At 44.4% G+C, this 20,209-nt stretch overlaps 1 protein-coding gene across 5 annotated transcripts in view; it reads right to left on the reverse strand.

Annotated features, from left to right (window-relative positions):
* MIPOL1 (mirror-image polydactyly 1) overlaps positions 1–20,209 on the reverse strand; it is a 693,631-nt gene that overhangs the window by 582,593 nt on the left and 90,829 nt on the right. For 4 of the 5 annotated variants that reach the window (XM_077464680.1, XM_077464677.1, XM_077464679.1 and 1 more), the window contains exon 2: positions 13,018–13,116. Coding sequence is in view for 1 of the 5 variants with exons in the window: in XM_077464676.1 (XP_077320802.1) it covers positions 13,044–13,086 (43 nt within the window). In the remaining 4 variants the exon portion in view is untranslated. The remainder of the gene's footprint in view (positions 1–13,017; positions 13,117–20,209) is intronic. The other variant, XM_077464676.1, reaches the window with a different exon arrangement.

Here is a 20,209-nt window from a genome sequence, read left to right on the forward strand (position 1 = left end):
CGAACGGACAAACTTTCTGGCAACAAAAGTCCGATGGAGCAAAGTCTGATCGTGTGTACAGAAAACCATAGGACTTTTGTACAACGTACAAACAGGCATAAGTATAAAAGAGAATATTCCTGCGCCTAATCAAAGAGTAATCTAATTGTTGCACTGCTGCACACACTGAAATGGGGTACTTGAACCCCAATTGGAGAAGACAAAAGGTAAAGAGGTAGTGGTGCGCGGTACTATGGTGAAGAATCTAGTTAGAACAGGTTTAATATATTCAATAGGTACTCAAAAGATTAGAAGATAAATGTAATATCGTCTCCACTACAGGTAATAAATGGAACGTAGAAAAAGAAAAGACAATATATGTACCGTATATAAAAAATATTAAAAATATATATATATGTATATATATAGTGAGGGACCCTCACTCCTATGCGTAGTAGTATTTTGAGTGGTGGACAAATGGATAAGAAAAACAATTAATGATAAATAAGACTAGTGGTCCCAATGCGATTTTTTAGGTAGCAGAGTTGCATAAAGTGGCAGTGCTGAATATAAAGAAGGTCCGTGAAAATAACTACTACTGTATTTGTTTCAGTGACTAAAGTACTATACATAAAATAGTGGACGAAATAAAAAATATATAAAGTGAATCACCATGCGATTTGTTAAAAATGACGAAAAACGCATACAAAGTGCTAATGCTGAACAATAAATAGATCTGAAAAGAAAATCTGCTAAGTCAAAGTATATGTGTAACAGTGTACAAAAGTAATCATTAGCTAGATAAGGCAAAAGATGTAAGTAATGCTTGCCTTGTGACTAAAGAAATCGCATATGGTGTTAAAGCCAAGGGAGGGTTAAGCAAAGTGACTCTGTGCGGGTGTCTTTATACCATAGACTTAAATATCGGTGCAGTGCACTAAATTGAATCATACAATCAAAGAAAATAAATCAAATTGTTGAATCAAAACAAAAACGCATAAACGATCCAAGTGTTGGTGAGAGGGAAACAACCCTCTGGGAATAATCCAAAACAGAAGGAAAAAGGTGCACAGTGTTTGAAGCTATAAAAAATATAAAAAACAACAATGGAACAGTAATCCTAGTTAAAATTGTCCATTCAGCTGGTGCAACAACAAGTGGCGATTAGCCCAAAATCGCATGTAACAAGACAGTCGCCTGCAATGCTGGTGCTTAAAATATATGTGCACTATAAGGTAGAGATTTAAACAGTGATAATGGTGATGGTGGATATCTCCCACGTGGTCCTGTGTAATCAGAATATGGGTGTCCCCTTACCTTACAGCTGTAAGGTAACAGCATATGGTATATGTATCCTCAGGGTTCCTGGTGGTCCTTATCCCTCGAGGTCCTATTCACGTGTCCCCGGGTCCTGGCGTCTCCTGCTTACTGTGCCGTATTGGGCTCTGTAAGTGGTCCCTCAGCGGTACTTCAGCGTGGGGGGGGGGGGAATTGGTGGTATACCTCGGCGGTTTTATGCAAGGGGTTAAACAGATAAGGAGGAAGGGAGCCCCATAGTATAGTATTTTTCAACAGTATTGAAATTTATTTATAAAAACAGCTTTGGTACTCACAAACAGACAGAGTTTTTGTATGGTGTATAAACGAGCCTCGAGCTCGATTGCGTCACTTCCGGTAGCGTCCCGACTAGACCGTGACGAACACTAGTCGGGACGCTACCGGAAGTGACGCAATCGAGCTCGAGGCTCGTTTATACACCATACAAAAACTCTGTCTGTTTGTGAGTACCAAAGCTGTTTTTATAAATAAATTTCAATACTGTTGAAAAATACTATACTATGGGGCTCCCTTCCTCCTTATCTGTTTAACCCCTTGCATAAAACCGCCGAGGTATACCACCAATTCCCCCCCCCCCCACGCTGAAGTACCGCTGAGGGACCACTTACAGAGCCCAATACGGCACAGTAAGCAGGAGACGCCAGGACCCGGGGACACGTGAATAGGACCTCGAGGGATAAGGACCACCAGGAACCCTGAGGATACATATACCATATGCTGTTACCTTACAGCTGTAAGGTAAGGGGACACCCATATTCTGATTACACAGGACCACGTGGGAGATATCCACCATCACCATTATCACTGTTTAAATCTCTACCTTATAGTGCACATATATTTTAAGCACCAGCATTGCAGGCGACTGTCTTGTTACATGCGATTTTGGGCTAATCGCCACTTGTTGTTGCACCAGCTGAATGGACAATTTTAACTAGGATTACTGTTCCATTGTTGTTTTTTATATTTTTTATAGCTTCAAACACTGTGCACCTTTTTCCTTCTGTTTTGGATTATTCCCAGAGGGTTGTTTCCCTCTCACCAACACTTGGATCGTTTATGCGTTTTTGTTTTGATTCAACAATTTGATTTATTTTCTTTGATTGTATGATTCAATTTAGTGCACTGCACCGATATTTAAGTCTATGGTATAAAGACACCCGCACAGAGTCACTTTGCTTAACCCTCCCTTGGCTTTAACACCATATGCGATTTCTTTAGTCACAAGGCAAGCATTACTTACATCTTTTGCCTTATCTAGCTAATGATTACTTTTGTACACTGTTACACATATACTTTGACTTAGCAGATTTTCTTTTCAGATCTATTTATTGTTCAGCATTAGCACTTTGTATGCGTTTTTCGTCATTTTTAACAAATCGCATGGTGATTCACTTTATATATTTTTTATTTCGTCCACTATTTTATGTATAGTACTTTAGTCACTGAAACAAATACAGTAGTAGTTATTTTCACGGACCTTCTTTATATTCAGCACTGCCACTTTATGCAACTCTGCTACCTAAAAAATCGCATTGGGACCACTAGTCTTATTTATCATTAATTGTTTTTCTTATCCATTTGTCCACCACTCAAAATACTACTACGCATAGGAGTGAGGGTCCCTCACTATATATATACATATATATATATATATATTTTTAATATTTTTTATATACATATATTGTCTTTTCTTTTTCTACGTTCCATTTATTACCTGTAGTGGAGACGATATTACATTTATCTTCTAATCTTTTGAGTACCTATTGAATATATTAAACCTGTTCTAACTAGATTCTTCACCATAGTACCGCGCACCACTACCTCTTTACCTTTTGTACAAACAGGCATGCTCAGAACCAATGCAAAAGATCAGACAACAATATAGAAGTTGACCAAAGGTGGCGGTAAAGAGCAGAAAAACCACATGATTTGGTGAAAGTTGGCTGAAAAAGTCCTGCTGTGTGTATGCAATACAAGTTCAGGGCCGACGCCCTTTGTACAAAAATCCAAGGGAAAGTTTGTACAAAGTCCTATCGTGTGTATGAGGCTTTACTCTGATTATCGTAATCATCAATTCTAGTACAATTCTTTTTCAGTCTGCAAAATTGGCTCTTAAGCCTCATACACACGATAGGACTTTGTACAAACTTTCCCTTGGATTTTTGTACAAAGGGCGTCGGCCCTGAACTTGTATTGCATACACACAGCAGGACTTTTTAAGCCAACTTTCACCAAATCATGTGGTTTTTCTGCTCTTTACCGCCACCTTTGGTCAACTTCTGTATTGTTGTCTGATCTTTTGCATTGGTTCTGAGCATGCCTGTTTATACTTTGTACAAAAGTCCTATGGTTTTCTGTACACACGATCAGACTTTGCTCCATCGGACTTTTGTTGCCAGAAAGTTTGTCCGTTCGCACAGCCAACAAAAGTCAGATGAAAACCAAAAAAGTTTGTTCCGATGGAGCGTACACACGATCGGATGTTGCTCCAAAACAGCTAATTTGCATGTTTGTTGTCAAAAAGTCTGATTGTGTGTATGGGCCTTAAGACTTTAAAAGCAAAATTCCTTGATAAAGGGTTCCCAGTAAATCTTGTGGAAACAGCATGTTCTCAATACAAAAATACAACTCCCTCTTCATATACCTCTATCCGTGGTAGTAAAAATCTTAATGATTTACGCTTCAGCACTCAATTTCATTCTCGTCACAAACAGATGGAGAGTATTGTATGGAGACATTGGCCCTTGCTGCTTCAAGATGAGCATCTCCTTCCTGTTGTTCCCAATAGGCCAAAGTTTGCGTACAGAAAAGCACCTAATATTAAGAGCAAAGTGGCACCAAGTAAACTTAAACATAAACCTCCTCCCCCTGGTAGCTCTATTCCCCCTTTTCTAGCTATCTCGGGTATGTACCAATGCCGCAAACCATTATGCAAAACCTGCCAGTTTGTGAGACATGGCCAGAAGGATTTTGTTGTAAAAGGAAAAACATACCCTTATCAAGGGTTTTCACACATGTTCCACTGACCATGTGGTATACTGTCTAACATGTCCTTGTGGCCTGTTTTATGTAGGGACAACCATTAGGCCACTTTGCAAGCATTTGGGCGAGCATCGCCGTTTCATCTCCGGTGGATTACAGAATCACAGTGTTCCTAGGCATTTCCTCAAGTACCATCAAAAATCTACAGATGGCTTAAGGGTCTGGGTCATTGAGACAATGCCAAAGAACCTCCCCTCAGCCGAATGTTTCAGAAAACTCTGACATAGAGAAATGTTTTGGATTTTTACTTTAAATGTTCTTGCCCCTGGAGGGTTGAACGAGGACTTTGAAACTAGTGCCATTCTCTAGATTCCACCTTTCCTAATATATTTGTGCAGGATTTTTTTATTAGTATATCATTTTATATTAGTATATTATTTTAAATATGGTAAATATTTTTAAATAATTTTAACCATTTCGGTATATATATATATATATTTAAAAAAATAAATAATATATTTAGCTAATATATTTATACATATTTTTTTGCCTTAGATATATATTTTTTTAAATATTTTTCCCTAGATATTTTTCAAAATATTTTCTCTTTGCCCCTTTATTCCCTTTCTTCTTTTGCCCCTCCCTTTTTTCCCTACTCCCTCCCCTTCAGTCTTATATATATGCCTAGTCTAAGGCTTCATGCACATGAGACGCAGATGCAAACGCTGCTGGACACATGTTGAAACCGGCGTTTAGAAACGCGCGTTTTGCCGCGATTTTTACCGCGATTTAGCGGCGTTTTACCGCGTTTGCGTCTAGAAGCGTTTAGTTAAGCTAACATCATAGACCCTCCCCAGCTCAAAAATTAACTATTTCAGCAATTTTGTGAGACCAGAGTGAGTAGCAGCAGCTGTGAGAGCTGCAGTGTACTTGTATTTAGCGTGTCACTTGCCACGGCACCTGCCACAAGTTGTGGATTGTCCACTTGCCACGTGACTTGCCACATCACCTGCCACGTCACTTGCCATGTCATCTGCCACAAGTTGTGGATTGTCCAACTGCCACGTCACCTGCCACAAGTTGTGGATTGTCCACTTGCCACGTGACTTGCCACATCACCTGCCACGTCACTTGCCACGTCACCTGCCAGAAGTTTTGGATTGTCCACTTGCCACGTCACTTGCCACGTCACTTGCCACAAGTTGGGGATTGTCCACTTGCCACATCACCTGCCACAAGTTGTGGATTGTCCACTTGCCACGTCACTTGCCACATCACCTGCCACGTCACTTGCCACGAGATGTGGATTGTCCACTTTCCACGTCATCTGCCATGCCACCTGCCACAAGCTGTGGATTGTCCACTTGCCATGTCACCAGCCACATCACCTGCCACAAGTTGTGGATTGTCCACTTGCCACGTCACTTGCCACATCACCTGCCACGTCACTTGCCACATCACCTGCCACAAGTTGTGGATTGTCTACTTGCCACGTCACTTGCCACATCACCTGCCACGTCACTTGCCACGTCACCTGCCACAAGTTGTGGATTGTCCACTTGCCACGTGACTTGCCACATCACCTGCCACGTCACTTGCCACGTCACCTGCCACAAGTTTTGGATTGTCCACTTGCCACGTCACTTGCCACGTCACTTGCCACAAGTTGGGGATTGTCCACTTGCCACATCACCTGCCACAAGTTGTGGATTGTCCACTTGCCACGTCACTTGCCACATCACCTGCCACGTCACTTGCCACGAGATGTGGATTGTCCACTTTCCACGTCATCTGCCATGCCACCTGCCACAAGCTGTGGATTGTCCACTTGCCACGTCACCAGCCACATCACCTGCCACAAGTTGTGGATTGTCCACTTGCCACGTGACTTGCCACATCACCTGCCACGTCACTTGCCACATCACCTGCCACAAGTTGTGGATTGTCTACTTGCCACGTCACTTGCCACATCACCTGCCACGTCACTTGCCACGTCACCTGCCACAAGTTGTGGATTGTCCACTTGCCACGTCACCTGCCACGTCACCTGCCACAAGTTGTGGATTGTCCACTTGCCACGTCACTTGCCACGTCACCTGCCACAAGTTGGGATTGTCCACATCACCTGCCACGTCACTTGCCACATCACCTGCCACAAGTTGTGGATTGTCCACTAGCCACGTCACTTGCCACATCACCTGCCACGTCACTTGCCACAAGATGTGGATTGTCCACTTTCCATGTCACCTGCCATGCCACCTGCCACAAGTTGGGGATTGTCCACTTGCCACGTCACCAGCCACATCACCTGCCACAAGTTGTGGATTGTCCGCTTGCCACGTGACTTGCCACATCACCTGCCACGTCACTTGCCACATCACCTGCCACAAGTTGTGGATTGTCCACTTGCCACGTCACTTGCCACATCACCTGCCACGTCACTTGCCACGTCACCTGCCACAAGTTGTGGATTGTCCACTTGCCACGTCCCCTGCCACGTCACCTGCCACAAGTTGTGGATTGTCCACTTGCCACGTCACTTGCCACGTCACCTGCCACAAGTTGGGGATTGTCCACATCACCTGCCACGTCACCAGCCACATCACCTGCAACAAGTTGTGGATTTCCACTTGCCACGTGACTTGCCACATCACCTGCCACATCACTTGCCACGTCACCTGTCACAAGTTGTGGATTGTCCACTTTCCACATCACTTGCCACCTGCCATGTCACTTGCCACAAGCTGTGGATTGTCCACTTGCCACGTCACTTGCCACGTCACCTGTCACATCACTTGCCACGTCACCTGCCACAAGTTTTGGATTGTCCACTTGCCACGTCACTTGCCACGTCAGCTGCCACGTAACTTGCCACAAGATGTGGATTGTCCACTTGTCACATCACCTGCCACATCACTTGCCACATCACCTGCCACGTCACCTGCCACAAGTTGTGAATTGTCCACTTGCCACAGCACTTGCCACATCACCTGCCACGTCACTTGCCACGAGATGTGGATTGTCCACTTGCCACGTCACTTGCCACGTCACCTGCCACGTCACTTGCCACGTCACCTGCCACAAGTTTTGGATTTTCCACTTGCCACGTCACTTGCCACGTCAGCTGCCACGTCACTTGCCACAAGATGTGGATTGTCCACTTGTCACATCACCTGCCACATCACTTGCCACATCACCTGCCACGTCACCTGCCACAAGTTGTGGATTGTCCACTTGCCACGTCCCTTGCCACGTCCCTTGCCACGTCCCCTGCCACGTCACCTGCCACAAGTGGATTGTCCACTTGCCACATCACTTGCCACATCACCTGGCACAAGTTGTGGATTGTCCACTTGCCACGTCCCTTGCCACGTCCCCTGCCACGTCACCTGCCCCAAGTGGATTGTCCACTTGCCACGTCACCTGCCACGTCACCTGCCACAAGTTGTGGATTGTCCACTTGCCACGTCACTTGCCACGTCACCTGCCACGTCACTTGCCACGTCACCTGCCACAAGTTTTGGATTTTCCACTTGCCACGTCACTTGCCACGTCAGCTGCCACGTCACTTGCCACAAGATGTGGATTGTCCACTTGTCACATCACCTGCCACATCACTTGCCACATCACCTGCCACGTCACCTGCCACAAGTTGTGGATTGTCCACTTGCCACGTCCCTTGCCACGTCCCTTGCCACGTCCCTTGCCACGTCCCTTGCCACGTCCCCTGCCACGTCACCTGCCACAAGTGGATTGTCCACTTGCCACATCACTTGCCACATCACCTGGCACAAGTTGTGGATTGTCCACTTGCCACGTCCCTTGCCACGTCCCCTGCCACGTCACCTGCCCCAAGTGGATTGTCCACTTGCCACGTCACCTGCCACGTCACCTGCCACAAGTTGTGGATTGTCCACTTGCCACGTCACTTGCCACGTCACCTGCCACAAGTTAGGGATTGTCCACATCACCTGCCACGTCACTTGCCACATCACCTGCCACAAGTTGTGGATTGTCCACTTGCCACGTCACTTGCCACATCACCTGCCACGTCACTTGCCACAAGATGTGGATTGTCCACTTTCCATGTCACCTGCCATGCCACCTGCCACAAGTTGTGGATTGTCCACTTGCCACGTCACCAGCCACATCACCTGCCACAAGTTGTGGATTTCCACTTGCCACGTGACTTGCCACATCACCTGTCACATCACTTGCCACGTCACCTGTCACAAGTTGTGGATTGTCCACTTTCCACATCACTTGCCACCTGCCATGTCACTTGCCACAAGCTGTGGATTGTCCACTTGCCACGTCACCTGTCACGTCACTTGCCACGTCACCTGCCACAAGTTTTGGATTGTCCACTTGCCACGTCACTTGCCACGTCAGCTGCCACGTCACTTGCCACAAGATGTGAATTGTCCACTTGTCACATCACCTGCCACATCACTTGCCACATCACCTGCCACATCACCTGCCACAAGTTGTGGATTGTCCACTTGCCACGTCACTTGCCACATCACCTGCCACGTCACTTGCCACGAGATGGGGATTGTCCACTTGCCACGTCACCTGCCACGTCACTTGCCACGTCACCTGCCACAAGTTTTGGATTGTCCACTTGCCACGTCACTTGCCACGTCAGCTGCCACGTCACTTGCCACAAGATGTGGATTGTCCACTTGTCACATCACCTGCCACATCACTTGCCACATCACCTGCCACGTCACCTGCCACAAGTTGTGGATTGTCCACTTGCCACGTCCCTTGCCACGTCCCCTGCCACGTCACCTGCCACAAGTGGATTGTCCACTTGCCACATCACTTGCCACATCACCTGCCACAAGTTGTGGATTGTCCACTTGCCACGTCCCTTGCCACGTCCCCTGCCACGTCACCTGCCACAAGTGGATTGTCCACTTGCCACATCACCTGCCACAAGTTGTGGATTGTCCACTTGCCACGTCACCTGACACAAGTTGTGGATTGTCCACTCGCCACGTCACTTGCCACATCCCCTGCCACAAGTGGATTGTCCACTTGCCACGTCACTTGCCACGTCCCCTGCCACAAGTGGATTGTCCACTTGCCACGTCACTTGCCACGTCACCTGCCACAAGTTATGGATTGTCCACTTGCCACGTCACATGCCAGTCACCTGCCACAAGTTGTTGATTTTCCACTTGCCACGTCACCTGCCAGGTCACTTGCCGCGTCACCTGCCAGGTCACTTGCCACGTCACCTGCCACAAGTTGTGGATTGTCCACTTTCCACGTCACTTGCCACTTCACCTGCCACGTCACTTGCCACAAGTTGTGGATTGTCCACTTGCCACATCACTTGCCACCTGCCATGTCACTTGCCACAAGTTGTGGATTGTCCACTTGCCACGTCACTTGCCACCTGCCATGTCACTTGCCACAAGTTGTGGATTGTCCACTTGCAATTGCAATTGTTTAAAATATTTTTGGTTTTTCATCATTTGCAATCATTTTTGAGATTTTTAATGTAAAAAAAAAGGTCACCTTTAAAAACGCATATAAACGCAAACGCGGCTAAACGCGGTAGCGGCGTTTTGCCGCGTTTTACCGCGTTTTGCCGCGTTTTGCCGCGTTTTGCGTCTGAAACGTGGAAATTTTTGTTTCTGAACGCATTTTTTTGCTTCTGGAAAAACGAGACTAAACGCAACTGCATAAAAACGGAAAAAAACGAGACTGTGTGCATGGACACATAGGATAACATTGAATGAGTTCAGGGGCAGTTGAAAAAACTGTCCAACTGCATCTGAACGCGCGTTTAACTGCGTCTCGTGTGCATGAGGCCTTAAGCATTATTGAAGATTGTGTATAAATATTGATTCTCATTTTCATTTTATGTTTATTTTTATTTCTAAATGTCGCTTATTGGTTGTTGTTCTGTATGAAATCATATATATTTTTTTGTTTGGATAGGGATTTTGTTTCTGTTTCTCCTCCTGTCCTATACCTTTATATTGTGATAATGCTCCATTTACATATCCCCGCCCCTAAGGTCCGCCCAGGTAGTATAAATTAGTCCCATACACACACACACAGTCATCAGGTTGATAAAGGAACCAATGAGATGTTCTGAAATGCGTCCCTCCATGATGACTGCTTCCTGTTTTGCTTCCTGTTTGTGGTCCACGCTGGTTGCTGGTTATTGTCTTCTGCCACTGATGTCACTTCCAGGATCCTCGTGTTTTGAGACTGTGATTGCGGGCTGGCCTGTCAGTTCTCTTGGAGCTCCCTGATGTTTTTCCCGTTGGCATCCCCTGGACCTCCCTGCTACTGGACACACACAGCCTAAAGAACTTGTATATGCCAGTGACCACTGCATTCATGCCAGACCACCTACATGGATATTAATTATATGCTCTGCCAGTCTACATATCTTGTAAGTGTTTTTAACCCTTTTTGAGGAAATTAAACAGCTTTTAATTCTACACTTAGAGGCACCTTTTCTTTGTTTTTCTGTTACCTAGATCAGAGTTGCAGTGTGTCAGACCAATCGCCGCGCCAGCTCGTTATCCTGATCATGTCATATGACGTTGGGTCAGGATAACGAAACCACTTTGCACACGTCATATTGCTATATGGCGGGCAGGAAGTGGTTAATAAATGGTCCTATTTCCTCTGTTCTAAGCTGCATACGAGCTGGGAGGAGAAGAAGCAGAAGCACACTAAGCTTCCCAGTGAATTGCTGTGCAGCGGGGGCGTTTCAGGACAAGTCTGATCATTGGAGGAGAGCACACTGAGTTCCCAGCATAGCTAGAGAACTGACCATAATGTTCTATTTTGCTTAGTGTGGTCAGTTCTTAATAGGAAAGCAGAGGGACTGGCAAAAACACCAGGGATTTCACATAAAGGAATACAAAGAGAAGAGGATATTTTCTCATACATGGTACAGGAGGCACATATCAGGAATATGAAGTGTTGGGGTAACAAACGCCTTCAGTACATGTATAAATATATGCCATTTTGTTGGTAAAGTAGATCATGGCCTAAGAGGGATCACTATGACACAACTGGCCAGCTTAAGTATGCATTTTAATAAACTGAATGCAAACCAAGAAAGCTTCTTTTTAATTCAAAGTTGTTAGGGGTTTATAAGAGCTTTGTGCAAGAGGTAAAAAAATATGTTTTTTTTATTTTTTTTACATTTAAAAAGTTTTTATTTTTCAGTTTAGAGAGATGCATAGAAAAAGGAATACAAAACTGTACAGAGAAAATAAAAAAATAAAATACATAATCTGACAAGGTTGGAGGTTGTAGTATGAAAAAGCAATACAGGAGCTATTCTTGAGATCTCCATACCGTTAGATAGCTCATAGAGTAATTGGATACACAAAAGACACTTACAGAAGCAGTATGGCCAAAAATATTTTGGCTATACTTCTCCTATGGATCACAGGAGTGCAGTTCGTTCTGCACTCCTGTGATCCGTTTTTAGCCAACAGCGGACTAAAGCCGACTGTCGGCTGACGTCGCATAGCCTGTCCAGCCCGTCCAGGCTTTAACGAGATCCCAACCATATGGTCTGTATCCACCTAGAAGCCTGGAAAGGCACCTTGCTCAGTCTCTCAGTGATCCGCTGAGAGGCTGAGCCAGCTTCTCCAGCCTCCTCCACAGCCCAGTGCTCCAGTGAGCGCTGGAGGGGAGAGCAGAGAGGTGGCGACTAATAGTCCCGGCTCTCTGCTTATAGCGGAGGGGAGAACTAACCAATCAGCAGTGTTTTCTCACTCAGTTCTCACTACAGAGCCGGCGGGGGACTGATGCAACATTGGGTGGATGCTGCATCCACCTAGGTGAGTATAAATGTTTTTTTTTTGTTTTAATCCTGTACTTCTTTTTTTAAGCAGGCCATAGATTATGCAATTCCCTTTCCTTCTACCACTCCCGCAGCACTACTACATTCTTCCGGCAGGGAGCCTTCCTTGCTGGCAGATCACAATTAATGTTGCCGGCGGTACCAGGCGGAACTAATCGTTACGGAAAAACCCGACACACTAGTTGATTGATAGATCAACTTGTGTACACACAGGATGCCCATACATGGATCGGAATTGTGACCAGTCCCTTCTGAACCATCTGAAGTTCAAGCCACGTATAGCAGGCTTTATAGATAAGTAATAAACAGTACATTGCAAAAACTGGAGCACACCAGGCATTTAAGTATGTCAGATACACTAGGCCTGTAGGAACAACGGGTAAACCATGCAGTAAACATGTACAGTAAACCAAACAATGAGATATGATGGGTGTACCTGTCATGTAGAAACGCTAAGTAAGCCATAGATTTAGCTAATAATAAGTAAACGATATATTAAGATATGATGGGTAAATTGTACATACATATATGATGAATAAACCAAGCATTTTGATATAACAGATATACTAGGCATGTAGAAGCAATGGGTAAATCATGCACTACAATACTGTGAGTGAACAAAGCATTTAGATGTGATGGGTTAACCAGGTATTTAGGTATAATAGGCATACCAGGCATATAAGTATGATGGATAATAAATAAAAAGCAATGTAAAACCCATAAAACTTCAGATGTTATCACAGGTGAACTCTTACATATGGTCAGACAGATCAAATAAGCCGAAATAAAGAATAAGTGGAGCAAAAGAGAAAGGAGCAGGCGCCCATATCTCTATGTATACAATTATGTAAATGAAACAAGCTCACCATAAAATAAATTGTTCAATGCTCACAATTATACAGCAATGCCAATTTCCTCTGAAGAAATGCCGTCATACATTTCTGTTGCAACAGCTGGAGCTCGGCCTAAAAGGCAAACACAAGCGATAAGACAATACAGAATTGACTGCACATTTTTTTTTTTTTAAATAAATAAAAAAATGCATACCCATATAAAAAAAGTCTAGTAAAAACATTAAGCATTTGTAGATAACAAAAGAACTTCATTTCAGTTCCTGGTGAGATTTTACAGAAAAAGTGTTTATTTCCTTCATTGAATTATTAGTATATTTAGAGCTAAAAAATAATAAAGAGTAAAAAAATGTTGCATTCATATGTTTCACATTTACAACTTGTAACTGGCAGGTGGCTATTTCAAGACAACAGCCCCAGCAATTCTGGTGGCTGGTGTCTTGTCAAATACTATCCCCCGTCGGATAGTGTCCGCCCTGTACTGCGCTTGTGCAGTAGGGAGGAAAAGGAGACGCCGAAGGTCTCCAAAGATGAACAGCGCCCTGCCTTGTGCCGTGAGACCAGGTTCAAGCCCCACCATCCAGGTGGACAGTTAGAATAAAAAATTGCCGAGCGAAGCGAGGCCGTGACCGGCGAGCGAAGAGAGCATGCGAGGGGCCCTCTTACTAAATGCTGTTTAACATCATTTACCGTATGTCCACTTGCATGGTGGGGCTTGAACCTGGACTCATGGCATAAGGCACTATTAAGTGTGCAGGCGACGTTCATCTTCGGAGACTTTTGGTGTCTCCTTGTCCTCCGTAATGCGCAAGCGCTGCGCCTGCACAGTACGGGGCAGACAGTTCTCGGCAGAACACTGGCTTACTATATCCAGAAGTCGAAAACGTCTAGGTTGTTAAAGGGGAAGTGTTCGGTTCTGGAAGAAAAAAAACATTCATATTGACCTCCATGCTGCAATGTTGCTGTAATTGCTGCATCTGTCTGTCGCCAGCTCTGAGACGGAGAACCAAGCAATCACATGACTGCTGGTCGCTCCGTTTTTGGTCTTCCCAGAGCGGTGACTGCAGTCACTGCTCTCTTCTCTGCTCTTCCAGTGCTCACTGGAGTGGCGGACTGGCGTGGGGGTTGAAGTGGCTGGCTCAGGCTTACAACAGCCTGTTAAGAGGCTGTTCCAGCTACTAATCAGGAATCTGGGCGGGGGGCCCCATCCTTTAGGGGCACCCGGGCGCCGCCCCCCTATATGCAATGGAGAGATTCATGCTCAGCATGATTCTATCCATGGCCACTGCGGCCGTCCCCTATTCATGTGTCCGGCCTCTTTCAGGGCACCGGGCGCATGAATTACAGCAGCCAGTTTTTTTTTAAGCACCTGATTAGAGCCAGAGGCTCTAATATGTTTCAAAATAGGGTGGGCTCGGGTTGCAGAGGATGCGCCTGGACCCCACCCAGCTGTGTAGCAACAGCGAATGAAAATTCACTGTTTCAACACTGATCCTTCCTCCCAGCCAATTGGGAAGCGGGTTTGACAACCATCACCCAACTGACTGAAAGAACAGGCAATCCTACTGGTCACCTAGAAGGAGGGGAGGAGACGCACAGCGGAAGCGAGGACGACAAGAGCCACTGGCCGATGCCTGGTCCTTGCCAATACCTGGATGCGCGATCCCCACCGACTGGTGGACGGCAGTGCGGGGGTGGGGTGGGGGTGTGCGGGAGTTCGGTTGTTTGCCGCAGCCCCCCCCCCCCCCCAACCAAACAAAAAAAACACCAGCCACTACTGCATCTGGGTGGATCCCAACATTATTGTAGGGATCCTTCCAGAGCCTGGAGCAGGTCTATGACGTCAACTAACAGCAGGTGTTAGCCCACTGTTGGCTGATTCTGGATCACAGGAGGGCACAAGCAAGTGCATTTCTCTGACCCAGAAGAGAAGTATGGCCACAAAAGCATTAGCTATACTTCTCTTCTAATAAAACCGAACAACAGGAGAACAGATTACGGACTGCCAAATGACTTGTGAAGGGATGCACAATCCTCCTCTACTAGTAGAAAAGAGCCAGTATGAATGTTTAGTCTGTAGAAACAATACACAAGTGTGCTCTGCAAACTGAGTGTCTTGAAGGCTTTCTATAATAATAAGTAGTTATTTGTAAATAAAAGATTTGGAAAAACTAAAGAAAAATGGCAAAAATATCAATATATAAACTTCCAAAACAAAATTATGAAAGAACTAAAAAAACCTTTATATCAAATTTCAACTGACAGGTTTAGAGACGAACTCCAGGATAAACAAAATATTTTCTAAACACAGGAGGCATGTGTATTTTTACTTATATCTTTATGTGCTTCTGCTACAGTGCCTTGCAAAAGTATTCACCCCCTTGGCTTTTTTACCTACTTTGTTCCATTACAGCCTTTGGTTCAATGTGTTTTAATCTGAATTATATGTGATGGATCAGAACACAATAGTCTAAGTTGGAGAAGTAAAATTAGGAAAATCTATACAGAAAACGATTTTTCAGAAATAAAAAAACAGATAATTGGCATGTGCGTATGTATTCACCCCCTTTGTTATAAAAGCCCATAAAAAGCTCTGGTGCAACCTATTACCTTCAGAAGTCACACAATGACTTGATTTCACATAAGTGAAATGATGTCCACCTGTGTGCAATCTAAGTGTCACATGATCTGTCATTACATATACACACCTTTTTGAAAGGCCCCAGAGGCTGCAACACCTAAGCAAGAACCACCACTAACCAAACACTGCCATGAAGACCAAAGAACTCTCCAAACAAGTAAGGGACAATGTTGTTGAGAAGTACAAGTCAGGGTTAGGTTCTAAAAAAAAATATCCAAATCTTTGATGATCCCTAGGAGCACCATCAAATCTATCATAACCACATGGAAAGAACATGGCACAACAGCAAACCTGCCAAGAAACGGCCACACACCAAAACTCACAGACTGGGCATTAACCAGAGAGGCAGCACAGAGACCTAAGGTAACCCTGGAGGAGCTGCAGAGTTCCACAGCAGAGACTGGAGTATCTGTACATGGGGCAACAATAAGCCATACGCTCCACAGAGTTGGGCTTTATGGCAGAGTGGCCAGAAGAAAGCCATTACTTTCAGCAAAAAACTAATTCTCACATTTTGAGTTTGCGAAAAAAGGCATGTGGGAGACTCCCAAAATGTATAGAGGAAGGTCCGCTGGTCTGATGAGACTAAAATTGAACTTTTTGCCCATCAAAGAAAACGCTATGTCTGGCGCAAACCCAACACATCACCCAAAGAACACCATCCCCACAGTGAAACATGGTGGTGGCAGCATCATGCTGTGGGGATGTTTTTCAGCAGTCGGGACTGGGAAACTGGTCAGAGTTGAGGGAAAGATGGATGGTGCTAAATACAGGGATATTCTTGAGCAAAACTTGTACCACTCTGTGTGTGATTTGAGGCTGGGATGGAGGTTCACCTTCCAGTAGGACAATGACCCCAAACACACTGCTAAAGAAACACTTGGGAAATATTTAAATGTGTTGGAATGGCCTAGTCAAAGCCCAGACCTCAATCGAATAGAAAATCTGTGGTCAGACTTAAAGATTGCTGTTCACAAGCGCAAACCATCCAACTTGAAGGAGCTGGAGCAGTTTTGCAAGGAGGAATGGGCAAAAATCCCAGTGGTAAGATGTGGCAAGCTCATAGAGACTTATCCAAAGTGATTTGGAGCTGTGATAGCTGCAAAAGGTGGCTCTACAAAGTATTGACTTTAGGGGGGTGAATTATGCACATTGACTTTTTGTTATTTGCTTCACAATAAAAAATAAAATAAAAAAAACATCTTCCAAGTTGTGGGCATGTTCTGTAAATTAAATGATGCAAATGTTAACCCATGTTAATTCCAGGTTGTGAGGCAACAAAACACGAAAAATGACAAGGGGGGTGAATACTTTTTCAAGGCACTGTAACTGTATGGCTGAACTCGCATTGCACAGACATTGCATGCAATACTTTTGCAAGGCACTGTATTTCTTCCAGATCTGCGCAGTAATCCAGCATGAAACTTTACTTCTATGCAGGAGCTTCCTGTAATAAAGACTGGTCACTGCTGCTCTCTCTCCTTGTGCAGGGTGACTGGTCTTATATCCCCCCCCCCATATAGTTTATTGCATGCGGCCTGTAGTGAGTGGGTCTCTGTACAGGCTAAGCACAGCACGGTGATTATGTCACTGCTACTTCTACAAGGTAATATCTGGATTTGGAAAATAATTTTGTATGAACATGGTGGATTTATTTTCTTGGCAGATTTTTTGTAATTTATTTAAAATAAAGTTTTCATTCCCAAAGTTCAGCTTTAAAGTGTTACTAAACCCACAACATTAAAATCAGTCTGTATATGCAGTAAAGCATGTTTGTTATACTCATGTGGAACCTAAGGGGTTAATCCTGCATATTGTGTAAAAAGACTGATCCTGCCTTCTCTGATCCTCCTGTTTTGACCGATGCCTGCGGGAAACCACAAAACGTGGCAAAACTGTGATTATGTTGTGTTGTCCCGCGGCACATTGCGCCCAAGTGTACATGGAGCCTAAAGTCCCATACACATGGGCAAAATGTCAGGAGACATTTGCTAGTTCAAAAAAAAAAAAAAAAAAAAAAATGACCGACATTCTGCCCGTGTGCATGTTGGTCTGTCCGACAGAAGCCAGCCAGGCTTCTGTTGGACGTGCATACTGGAAAACCAGCTGCCAACCTGCCCCCGATTAGCGCTTTCTGCCATTAGCTGAGAGCGCTGATCAGAGTGTGCTGGGTGGGGGGCAACACAACAGCTCAGCAGGGGAGATTGCTGGACTAACCTTGCATGGTTAGTACAGCCGCTCCGTCCGGAGCTGTCAGGAGTTGCACGACAAAAAAACTAGCGTGTACTGGTCTTTAGGGCAGTTTTGCATGCTAAACGCCAAACTGACAATGCACACAGATCAACAACTTAATATTACACACACACACACACACACACACACACACACACACACACACACACACACACACACACACACACACACACACACAGGTGAAACACAATATATGTTCAAACTAACACAATAGGGGTTATTTACAAAAGGAAAATCCACTTTGCACTGCAAGTGCATTTGAAAAGTGCACTGAAAGTGCACTTGGAAATAAAGTCGCTGTAGATCCGAGGGTGACATGCAAGGAAAATAAAAAAAACAGCATTTTAGCTTGCACATGATTGGATAATAAAATCAGCAGAGCTTCCACTCATTTCAGATTTACCCCTTACATTTACAGTGACTGCACTTCCAAGTGCACTTTGAGTGCCAAGTGGATTTCCCTTCCGTAAATAACCCCCTATGTATTGTTAAAAAAAATCGCAGGTGCATGTTATACCCTGATAGTGTACCTCGGGGTGCAAAGAGGGGGACAAGTGTAGTTTCATAGTAGTTTCATAGTTAGTAAGGTTGAATAAAGACACCAGTCCATCCAGATCAACCTGAGTGTCTACAATTGCCCCTGTACATTGCACACTCACATCGGTCCCTACCCTCAAAGAGCCCACAATCCAAGGTCCCCATTCATATACTAGGGCCAATTTTGGACAGAAGCCAATTAACCTGTCTGCATGTCTTTGGATCGCTGCCGGAAATCACAGAGCCAATCGGCTCTCCGCTCGCTCCCCTACGACCAGCGATGTCCTGATCACACAGTGAGTTCCTGGATACGGAACGAGGGAAACTCCTAGCCTCTGCCCTCTTCATAGAGGACACATGGTTTGTTATAGAAGCGCCAGCTCTGTAACCTCTGCAGGATATCGGCGGAGCTATGGACAGGAATGCAGCGGGAGTGTGCAGGCTCTACAGCGTTAGGGGAAGGAGCCAGTACTGATCGCTCCGGGATGCCTGCTGCATGCTCAGCCCAGGAAAGCGCTCCCAGCTCCCTTTAGCCCCTGCCAGCCCACTGGAGGATAACAGGCATGTAGTGGAGATGCAGTCTGGCTAAAATAGTAGAGGATACCTCTGAGACCAGAACCAGGCTTCCTGATTAACCCGGCCGGTGCCGGCATCCAAGTCCCCTGAACTCCTTCATCTATGGCATACTGACAGCCAGAGCTTTTACAGTGCCGACTCCATGCAGAGGGTGCTATGCAGTGCCATAGACAACAAAAGGGCAAGGTAACTCATTGGGGAGGACATATCAATATTAAGTCCTTATTTTTATTTTATTTTGTATGAACAGGAGGGTTTATTTAAAAAAAAAAAAAAAACATGTTTTTTTTCCCTGAAACTTGCCTCTTAAATTGGAGTGCGTGTTATACGCTGGTGAGTGTTATATGCCAATAAATACGGTAATTAGTATGGTATTTGTATGAAAAATCGAGTGACCAAGACCACGCATGCTTGGAAACAAAAGAATACATCACAATACAATACATCACTTCCAAAGTTGTATTCTGTCATACAAAAATTTTGAAAAAAAAAAAAAAATTGTCTGATATTGTCATCAGGTGTTCTAGGTTTTAGTTGTTAGTTTAGGTAATAGCCTCTGTTTTTTTATCTTTATTAAACATTGTTTTTGAATTATAAAAAAAAGGTAACTTGAATTTATTTTCCATTATAATACTTAATAAACATGAAAAGACAAAAACCTTTATCTATGAATCTCACCTAGGGTTTCCATCATATCTCATTAGAAAAAATGTATAAGTGGTCTTGCGCTATTCCTTCACGAAAAATAAATCAGTGAACATACAATATGAACATATCCAATAATGTATAATGTAAATAAACAATCCAAACAACAAAAGTGATTGCTATCCAAACATATAATATTCAATAGTGAATAAATTGCTAAAATTATAACCGATGATCATTTGTTTTAAGGAATGCTCCCACTAATTCTTTGTACTTCCACCTCAGTGCTCACAGAATTCTCACTTCATAACCATATTCCAATGTGGGGCCAGTGACCATTCCTCCCAGGACCTCCACCATATCTCCTCTATCTCCAGTTAAGGATCCCGGCTCCGAGGGCTTCAGTTCCATATGTGGGGGGTGAAATAGACAAAATGCCTTCAATTGTGTAAAACGTTTAAAAAAAAATCTATCTATTTAAAAGATGACAACATACTTGCATCAAAACAGAATAAAAAGTACATGGAATTATAAAAACAATGGTGTTTTCCTCCT

Source organism: Lithobates pipiens, unplaced genomic scaffold (genome assembly GCF_037356315.1).
Source record: "Lithobates pipiens isolate NorthernLeopardFrog02 unplaced genomic scaffold, aLitPip1_a1.2 Scaffold_30, whole genome shotgun sequence".
NCBI lineage: Eukaryota > Metazoa > Chordata > Amphibia > Anura > Ranidae > Lithobates > Lithobates pipiens.